Source organism: Salminus brasiliensis, chromosome 8 (assembly GCF_030463535.1).
Source record: "Salminus brasiliensis chromosome 8, fSalBra1.hap2, whole genome shotgun sequence".
Taxonomy (NCBI): Eukaryota; Metazoa; Chordata; class Actinopteri; order Characiformes; family Bryconidae; genus Salminus; species Salminus brasiliensis.
In genome coordinates, this window is record NC_132885.1 from 42900021 (window position 1) to 42910733 (window position 10713).

The following is a 10713-nucleotide window of genomic DNA, read 5'->3' on the forward strand; positions in this document are numbered from 1 at the left end:
AGTGGACAGACTTCGCCATTCTGGCTCAACTTCGCACTGTAGCTTTAAGGAAGGCCGTGACGTAGCGTCCGCACCGTGGCGGGTTTGGCGCGCTTTTCCTTCTCCTCAACGAACAGCAGTGGAGCTCGAGCCACAGTGAAAATGGTGAGGTATTGTAAGAAGTATGAAGGTAATGTATGAAACATCCTAATAAATGAGCTTATCGGCACATACTTTCTGTCACATCTTCAACGTCCAGCATGTTTTGCAGCTTGTTTTGGAGTTTTCTGGTTAGTTCATATTCTAAGGTTAGCCAGTCTGCCTTCAAGTCGATCTCAGTGACGTCATGGCAGAGCACTAATACGCATGATATCAACGTAGTATCCATTCACATAGACACCAATGAGCCAGGCCATTATTTAACAACGTGATTATAATGTGATGAAGCAGGAAAATGGACAAGCGTAAGAATCTGAGACACTTTGACAAGAACCAGACTGTGATGTTCTAGACAATGACTGGGTCAGAACATCTCCAGAACATCTCCAGAACATCAGGCTTCAGGTCTTGTGGGGTGTTCCCAGTATGCAGTGGTCAGCTCCTACCAAAAGTGCTCCAAGGAAGGACAACCAACAGGGTCAAGGGCACCCAAGGCTCGTTGATGTTCATCGAGGTGCCACCTCACTTTAAGGGATCTGCTGCTAACGTTAGTCCTGGTGCCGGACACCCCAGCAGGACACCTTCAACGCCTTAGCGGGTCGTAGCTGTTTTTGCAGCATGAGGGGGACCTACGCAGTGTTAGGCAGGTGGGATTTACTTTTGCGGATGATCAGTGTGGGTACCTTGCGTATCGTGGCAAGTTTCAGAACACAGTGAAGGACACACCTGTGTTTATAAGAGTGTTTGCATTTGCGTGCCTTCGTGAAGTATGTCTCTGACCTAAGCTTTTAACTTAATGTGTTTTACATAATGACCTAATTAATTGTATTGCTTCATGTTCCACCTTTTTTGCAGCATTGTTGTTCGATCGGCTTTGAGTTCAGCCAGACGTCTTAATTCTTAAGACTGAAGTCGGAAGTTATGGCGACTCAGAAGTGCGTCCGAGTGATCTCCCTCTGTGGAAGCCTCCTCGTATTCCAGTGTGAGCGTACAAATCCGAAAGGCGCAGAGATCGCCTTCTGGAGGATGGCCTTTAGCCAGGACTTGGGTGGCTTCTTCAACAAGGACGGTCGAACACGCTCCATGTATAAGAACTCCTCCAGAGACGTTGACGTTGTTTGCTGCACCTCAGCTGTGGACGTCAAATCGAGGCAAAAAGTGCCTTGCATTTTATTGAGGCTGCGCAAAAAGGCATCCCAGTGTTTCAAGTACATGCTTTACTCTTTGGATGGTTCAGCCAGTGCCAGGCTCCACGTAGAGTTTGCGTTACCCTATGAGGTGGGAGATCGCATCTCAGTGTTGCGTGGGCCCACTTTGGTGTGGAGTCACGAGGACAGGGTCTTCTACACCTCCTCAGACGTTGGTGGAGTGAGGGAAGTCCCTATTCCGTTGACTGTCAGCTTTGTTGGAGAGTTGCCTCTTCCTCAAAGAGGAATAGGCATTCTCGGTTCCGAAATAGGGCAAAGAGAGGACCTGTTTGAAGCCAACAAAGCGAACGAAATCCTGCTGTACTTCCTTGAGGATGGCAGGACCTTCAGAGGAACGTGCCTTTTACCTGATGCCTACAATTCAGTCATCAAATGCATGGAGGTGCTCTCAGCTGAAGAGGCGGATGAGTCACTGAGGTCCACGGTCCTGGCCGCTACCTGCAGGAAACAGCTGGTTCGTTTTGAGAATGGATTACCCGAAGATGTGTGCGCTCTGCCATACGAGCAGCCCCAGAGCATCCGGATTGTTCATGGCGGAGACGGAGGCTGCATCATCGCTGTCGTTTTCAATCAAGGCAAAGTGTGTGCCGTGTGGAAGGACAGCTTTAAGGTAGGTCTTACCGTCCAGCGCTGTCAAGACCTGACTGATATGCCATGGTATGATATGGTTTTGTACTTTTGAAAAATTTGAAAACCATACAGGGTAAAAATGTAACTGTCTGAGATGAGTAATGTATACAAATCTATAGCACATATCTCAGAAACTGCAAACCTCCTACCATGAATTAATGAGCATGAATGGGAAACCGTAATATCACCAGTGAATATCAGTGGTGTGGCAGATTTTATGGAAAGGTCATTCTAAAAAAATAATTCACCACCTTGTGACCCCCAGGTCCTTATATGTTTAATGCTGGAGAATACACACAGTGTAGCGCCCCCTGCTGCATATGGGGCTGCTTAGTTGCAGACTGGTCAGAGTGCCCATGCCGACCCCTGTCCACGGTTGCTTACAATGAACACACGAATGTCAAACACAAGACAGTGGCCTGGTGTGATGAGTTCTGTTTTCCATCATGTGGGCGGCCAGCTGTGTGTGCGCTGTTTACCTGTGGGAGGCACTGGAACGAGTCCGATCCATGACTGCTCCACCTCAGAACTTGGAGGCCTTAAAGTATCTGCAGGAATATTTTGGTACCAGTTACCACAGCTACCACCTTCAGAGTGAGCTGTTTCGGCAGCACATGGCATACCGGCAGCCTGTCAGGCATAATGTTTTGGCTCATCTGTATATCAGAATATTTGGCAAACAAGAAAGAGGGAACATAGAATTTAATTCCCAGGTGACAGCCCTACTAGCACAGAGGCAGCATTTCCATTCGGCAAGATCCACAGGCAGAAGGTTTGCTTCGAGGCAAGGTGCAGTAGAGAATTTGGGCACTGAGGTGCTTCTTTCTTCCGCTAGCTCACGTCTGCCGAGTTTCCCCACCAGCTCTCGTATTACATCATGCCGTGCAGTAGCGGCACTCATGCCGGTTGTTTACAGAGAGTGACGTGGGTTTTTTTTTTTTTCTTCAAGTAACAGCTTGAGTACTCAGAGTTCCTTTTTTGGAGCGTTTCCTTTTTCAAACCAACCGGGAGAAGATATTCCAAGATAGAAACGTGAAAGCTTTCTTGAGAGGTTTAAAAGTACCAGGCAGATGCTGTTTGAGTTTTATTCTGGTCACACTCACGGATGCAGGGCTTACATGTTGACCACGCCGTCCCCTGAGGTTGTGATCTGTAGGAGATGTGTCCGGCCGATAGAACGTCTGAGTGCTAATGCGTGTCCCGAAGCTTCTGGAAAGCCCCGGCTGGCTGTAGGTTGGAGAAAACTGCACTAGCCTATATCGCTCTCCTTCTAAAGCTCTATCTCTGAGTGGTATTCGTTCATTCAGTCAGTGGTAGTGGATCTCACCATACTGAGATTTTTAAATGAGCAGTGGTCAATAACAACGATCCACCCAGCATGCGCGCATGTCTGTGTTTAAAGAAATGTTTGCCTTGTGAACCCTGCAGTGTGTATCTTTCCTCCACCAGGTTGCAGCCTGCTGGACAGGGGTGAGCTCCCTGCTGGTGGATGACTTTCTCGGCTATGGATCAGAGCAGATGCTGCTGCTGTTTGAAGATCCTGCAGAAGAAATCCTTGGAAACTTCCTCCTTACTGACCTCTGTGGTGTCCATTACTCGGTCAGTGAGCATACGTTAGTTTTAGTGTATAGAAACCAGCTAGGCCTACATGGTGGACATGGCTTAATGTTGTGTTATATAAAGTGGTAAAATCCCTCCCAAGCACCTTTCTCAGAAATTCCTCTCTTTAAGATCCACCTTTCTGGTGTAGAGTTGGGGGCCGTATCGATACCTTCATTAAGTGTGTGGATATTAACAGATGTGCACAAGTTGATGTTTTGACGCTGGCCTGTACACAGTGTGGAAGAGCAGATAGAGAAGACCTGCATCGGAGTGATCCAGCCCAGGAGAATGTGCTTCTGACCGTTAAAGCTTTAGACTCCAGACTGCAGGTACGTTGGGCCCTCAAATCTTCAAGTCATCATTTAATTCAGTTTATGCTGATCAGTCCCATAACTGTTTCATTCAGTAACTGTCTGTACTGTCCAGGGAAGGCTTTCTACTAGGTTTTGGGACCTTTGCTATGAGGATTTGATTGCATTCAGCGACAACGAGTGTTTGTGAAGTCAAGATGTTGAATAACCACCACCCAACCTCATACCCAACTCCCTATCAATCCAGAAAACACAGTTCCACTGCTCCACAGCTCAACGCTGGGGGCTTTGCACACCTCTAGCCTACACCAGGCATTAGGCATGGTGCCAATAGGTTCATGATGAGATTTTCTTCATATATATATATATATATATATATATATATATATAGGTTAAAAATTGCTGAGCATATAGTGATAGTTGTTGTGCTTAGGGTTCTCAGAGCTGTCTGTGTTTGTTTGTTTCTGACCTTTCAGAGCGGCCTGGCCTTCCTGCAGGAGCTCCAGAGAGATTTGAGTGTTAAAGAGCGAGTTTTGCAGCAGTCCGTGACGGCTCTTGCTGATCTGGTGTCGGACAGAGAGCATGTCCCGCCTCCTCCACAGCAGGTCTGAAGTTGTCAGCTCCGATACACATCCTACACACAGCACATTTAAACAGGCAGAGATTAGTTTTAGCCGTATTTGTATCTGAAAATGTTATGATGTCAAATACTGTTTGCTAGCTCAGACCCACATCGCTTTAAGGCTTTTGTGGCAGTATCTTAAATTATCCTTGTATTGCTTTCCGCTGAGGTGCACTGATGACAGTTTGTTGGCCAAGAAGGCCTAATACATCTTTACATATCTCTTGGAATTAACCTGGCTGATGTATTACAATATGTATATTACTGTGTGTTGAATAGGTGGATTGTAGTTTTGCTTGGTAATGAAGCTCTGGTGGTCTTTAACTGTGTTCAGGAGGGGTTGGTGAGTGTGTGGGATGAGGACAGTGAGGAGGAGGATAAGGAGGGGTATGTTCTGGATGAGGAGATGCAGACTGGGCCTGGGCACTGTGCTCCTGAGGTGAAGAGATTCTGGCACAGAGTCGTCGGGGAGAGCCTGGTCTTTGGGATGCTGCTTAAACCAAACACTGACGTGTACGTATACATACACAAATCACTGGCTTCTTATTTAAAGAGATAGTTCAGCTGATAAAATCTGAAAAATCACAACCCACCTTAAATGTACTTGAGCAGCAAAGACATGGCGCTTCTTTGGGTTTACCCTGGAGCTACAAGGCTAATTTAGCAGTGGAAGCTTATGTACACCAATTAGCATGGTGCTAACTGCATTTCTGAATCATCACACACTCAAACCGTGTGGAGATGTTTAGTGATTTCTAAAAGATTTGCTTATGTGTTTCCGGTTATTACAGCACTCTGCTCAATGTAGATACTTTATGGTCCCACCTTCCACTTTTTAATTGTGTAACATTTAGATTCAGCACTCCTACTTTCACCCACATACAGTTTCCCTGCACACTTTTGATGCCCCTGGCAACCATGTAATCATTACCTTGGTAAAAGCATCCATCAGAAATGGATGAAAGGAGAGCTTTAGTCCATCTCTGTTATTTATATGATTTATTTTAAGATCATGTAAAGCATTTTCCAACACTTACTTGGCATCTTAAACAAATACACCCTACCTCCTCCCCACCACAGCAACGCCGCTGCCTCACGGTAAGTTGTGAGAGTCTATCCTTTAAAAAAATCCTCTGTGGTGCCATGCCAGCCTGGTTTCTATGGTAACAGACTCTGAAATAGTCAACCCCCCAGCTCGCGCTCCTGCTCCCTCTCTCTCGCTCGCTCGCGCTGTCTCTGTATGTGTATGAAACAACCCTAAGCCCCATCATGCTTTATTTTAGGCCACATACCTAAAGGAGCTCCAACCTGCCACCCAAAAACAGCAGCGTGTCGAAGAGCGCGGCGGAACCTTTATTTCAGATTCAGCTTCACGGTCGCTGTCAGGTTTATGCCAAAGAAATTCACACGTCCAATTAAATGTGTCTTGGCAGAAATGCTGTAGGTATATGTGTATACACACACACTATATGCTCGCATGTTTGTGGACACCCTCTCTAAAGAATATATTCAGCTAATTTAAGTTATACCCATTGCTGACACATGTGCAAATGCACACACACAGCTAGTCTAGTCCCTTTAGAGAAGTATTGCCGATAGAATAGGACTCTCTAAAGCCCCCCAGCATTGAGCTGTGGAGCAATAGAAGAACTGTGTTCTCTGGAATGATGGTGGAGCTTTTGGGATGAGTTGGGGATGATAAGGTGGGGTGAGGTGGTGATCGTCATCCAACATCCTGACCTCACTAACTCTAGCTCCTGTCACTGAATGCCATTGAATCCTTACAGCAATGCTTTTCGAAAATCTAGTAGAAAGTCTGCCCTGAACAGTGGAGACAGTTACTCCAACAAAGGAGCACTCTATAGTCTATAGTAATATATATATAATATATATACACACACACACACATTTTTTCCTCTCTCCTTATCTTGGCAATAGCCAGCAGTTTGTGTCTGTTTTCTGTGACACAGCCATCTGTTTTCATGTCATTCTACAGTATACGCTTTTAGAAAATGATCACTGCCAGAGAGAGCTTTCCAAGTAAAGCATTCGCTTTCATGAGTCTTTAAAAAAGATAGGGAATCTGGTTTGGTTCCCTCAGTATAAGATAAATACAAATAATGATTTTATTAAGGCACATCACGGGTCTTTTAGCAACTGCAAAAAACCTATAGAACACCTGTAGAGGGCGATGCTGAGTAACGGTAGTTCTAACATGTGCAGTACCGCCTTTAGAGGGCGATGCTGAGTAACACCTGTAGAGGGCAGTGATGAGTAACAGTAGTTCTAACATGTGCAGTACCGCCTTTAGAGGGCGGGGCTGAGTAACGGTAGTTCTAACATGTGCAGTACGTTTTTAAATGTAAAGATATTTATGGAGGAAAAGAGTTAATAAGGTAATATCAGTTACCCCTTTGGTTTTGATATTCTGTTCTGTTTCAATCTGCCCCCCAGTTCGGAGGGCTGTGTGACCGGATCTGTCCTGCTGGAGCCCAGCGGAGGTGTAGCATCTAGCGTTGTGGTCCAGAGCCGGAGTAAAACTCTGCCATATCCTGAGCTCCCACCCACCGCAGGCCTGGACCTGGACCCTCCATCAGCGAAAAGAAGCAGGACACCCCCTGGTGGCTCAGAGGCCCACAGACCCCCACAGCTGGCCTTGCTAACATCTACTGACCTCACAGCAGGTTTACTGTCCTGCAGCAGGGTTACCTGCTCTGTCCTCCTCCACTCGTCGTCTCCCAAATCAGGACCCGCTGTGCGTCAGTGTAGCCGGTTCAGTCTAGACATAAAGGACGTGCTTCATGGGGCGCTTGACCCAGGCCTGCTGAGGGACTGCAGCGCAGTCTCAGGTAATGCGCGTTAGTGAAGTGGAGGTGTAATTTTGTTCAGCTTGTTGAAGTTGTGTGTATTTGTATATAACTGCCTCAGATACCACTTTTTAAAGCTCAGTGAATCTGACCCTTGCTGTCTGTGTTGTAGATGAGTCCAGGGAGGACCTCCTGAGCCTGTTGGCAGCATGTGAATCATGGCTGTTCCGGGTGGAAAGTTTTGAGCACACACTGGTGGACATGTCCGCATGGCTGGTGGATAGGCTGGGGGCTAAACCGGTTGGGGTCAGTCCACAGTACCTGTTAATTAGGTCCACACAGCCATCCTCCACCATGCTTATCCACTGGCAACCTTATGGATCTTTTCAAGCTCTGCTCCGTGTCCACTGCAGGTAAGAGCCTGGGAACCAGTGTGGTAGAGAACCTTCCTTTCCTCTTGTGTTAACTGTTAATTTAGTGTCAGTCAGATGAATATAAACATGACTGAACACTCGTGTCAGGAATGGGTGCAGCTGAATTCACTGGTTAGAAAGACTGTCCACTTTTGAAGCTGAATTATACAGTATTATTAAGTGGTGAAGTGGTTCTTGTAGGTCAGCTGCTTTGCATTGTTTGGCAGATGCTGACTGATTGAGTTTAATTGCATTGGATTATTTTAATTGCATAAGTGCACTTAATTAATTCAGTGTATTTGCGCTGGCTTTGGTTTCCAGTGGTCAGTTCGCCGTTGTGCGTTTCCTGCACTCTCTCTGTGATTTCCTGCCAGCTTCTCATCATGTCCGACCACTCAGGAGCTCCGCCCCTCGGGAGGACGGCCAGGGCCTTACCTTCTATCTGGAGAGAGAGATCCGTACGCTAAAAGAGGACATGGCCTCCCTATTCCGTGATGGGCAGGAAGTGGAGGAGCAGGGGTTTAGAGACGAGGCCTGGCAGACCCCCGCCTCTCCAGAGCGGCTCAACCGCTGCAGGGGGGAGTGGCAGAGAGAGCGAGAAAGAAGCAGCCGGGCGTTGCATCCTCAGGTGGACGCTTTGCAGTACCGCACCCTGTTAGACAGCTTGATTCAGGCACAGCTGGATGGAGACATCGCCGCCCTTGTGGAGGCGCAGAGGGGTGAGGTAAGATGCTGGTAGATTTGATTAGCATATTAGGCATGAGCTTGAATCACCTTTGGCACTGTAGTTTAGTGCAGACGTATCAAACATAACATTCTGAGAGCTGAAACTGTGGTGTGGTTAAATATTCACAATTTTTTGACATGTTTGAGGCTCCTGATAACCAGACTTTTTACACAATTGTTTTTCTTTGTTTTGTTTTTTTTAATACAGAGGGCAACCTCACACAGAACCACAGAACACAGAAAACAGGAAATCTCATATTTTCACCCAGTTTTTGCACAATCCTCTAATCTTCACAGCCCTCAAAATTCTTTCCTTACAGCCCTCAAATTCTACTGCATGAGGGATAGACAGACATTCTTCATTCTGCACCAGTTTCATACAGAACACAATGGCAGAATCTGAAACAGCCACAGAAAGTGTTTAAGCTAAATAGACAATAAAGTGTATTACAGTACAGGGAAATTAAACATTTTTTTTGATAGGCCCCTATTGCATCATTCGAATTTAAATAAATCACAAGCATGTAATTCTGTCTTTGTTAATAACTGGGAATGGATTATTGAAATGCAGTTATTAAAATGTCCTAATCTGTCTGTAGGGCTGAATTTGGTGAGCCATGGTGTCCCATTCTCTGGTCGCCTCGGAGACAGACGGTGAAGTCCAGTCCTGGCTGAGAGATTTTCTTCTGTCTTGGGGTTGTTTTTACGGCAAGGCTGGTGTGTGTGTGTGTGTGTGTGTGTGTGTGTGTGTGTGTGTGTGTGTGTGTGTGTGTGTGTCTGTGTCTTTGTGTCTTTCTGGTGACTCCCCTGAGCTTCACAGCTCTAATACTTCGTCGACGTTTTTCTGAGAAAACACTTAAGCTGCCCCCGGGACCCGAGCTGCTGGAGATGACCCCGTCAGCGCTTGTTGTGCTGCATGTTGTCCACCCAACTCCCATGCAGCCCAGATGTTAAAGCGATAGTTTGACAAAAATATATATATATTTCTGTTGTCCCCCACTTACCAGACAAGTCATGTTTGGTGCTACTCTAGTTTTACGCTGGAACTAAGAGGCTAATGTAGCTGACAAGCAATGGATGGCTCCCTGTTATCTGGAATAAGAAGTCTGGCATCAAGATGCTGCTGTTGTGTTAATCTTTATAATGTAGTTTTTGTCCAAAAATACTTATTTGTTTATAGCTGAAGACATCTAACATATAGTGCTGATTGTCTGAATTGCGGAAACTAGATTCTTAGCCAAACGATCCCTTAAAGAGTAAAGTCTGTTTATTGTCTGATCATTGCTTAGTCAACTTCATAAAAACACATACTGAAACACTCTGAAATTGACTAAAGCAGTGTTAATTAGTTTAATGTGTCGTCCTGAGTGTATGTGTGCATCATATAAATGTTATAGAGCGCCCCCTATGCATCCTTTAGTGTATTACAGTCTGTCAGAATGAGTGTGTGGACACTATGAACATTACAGAGCATTAAACACCGCATGTGAACAATCGAGTAACTGTCCCAGCCCACATTCGTTAGCAGCTCTCTTAATGAACCCCTGGCTGAGCCACACCGAGAGTGGCGTTTTACAACATCTCAGTCCAGCAGCAGCTGTGTGGAAACCGAACTGGGCAGAAAGCGGAGCGTGACAGCTTGGCCATCAGACAGGCTTCTGGATGGTGGGTGGTAGTTCGCCCCAGAGGGGGGCGCTGTACCGTAGCCAGCTGCTGCTGAGCTTCCATCTGTGGGCCGCAGTCGCTGTGCCGTTCCAGCTGAGCCATCCGTTCTTTCTCTCAGCGTTCCCACATCCCTCCTCTTCACTCAGGCGACGGAGCCTCAGCAGTGTGTCCCTCAGGTGCCTCTTGTCCTGCAGGAAACAGCGCTCCTTTTGGACGCACGCTGAGGCAATTAAGAGAGAGCTGCTCTTGCTACGACATTTCCATTGTAATGGGCTCTGAATATATTCCTGGCCTGTCTCCACACACCTATTCAGTGGCAGCAATTTGCAAAAACCTGCAACTCTGCTGTGGGTCTAGAGCGGGAGAAAGCCCGAAACCAATTAGCAGTCATCCAGCACGGTTCAACAGTGATTCATGAAGCTTCAGATATTGATTTTTTTTTTTTTTTTTTTTTTTTTTTTTTTTTTTGCACGTTTATTCTGGAATGTTCTTTGATCTGGAGACCAGACTGATTGGTCACACTCTGCACTGATTGATATTCAAGCTCACTTGGCATGTAGGGCTAATCTTCAAGTAATAATCACCTCCTGC

The 10713-nt window shown here is 46.3% G+C and overlaps 1 protein-coding gene across 1 annotated transcript; it reads left to right on the top strand.

Moving 5' to 3' along the window:
- The first annotated feature begins 104 nt into the window (after window positions 1–104).
- Window positions 105–10520, top strand: fancb (FA complementation group B). The gene is made up of 10 exons (XM_072685303.1): window positions 105–169; window positions 994–1956; window positions 3426–3575; window positions 3815–3907; window positions 4366–4494; window positions 4846–5024; window positions 6966–7360; window positions 7491–7731; window positions 8053–8455; window positions 9057–10520. Exons 2-10 carry the CDS (start codon window positions 1060–1062, stop codon window positions 9060–9062), a joined length of 2493 nt encoding a protein of 830 aa, XP_072541404.1. The 5' UTR covers window positions 105–169; window positions 994–1059; the 3' UTR covers window positions 9063–10520.
- Window positions 10521–10713: the final 193 nt, after the last annotated feature.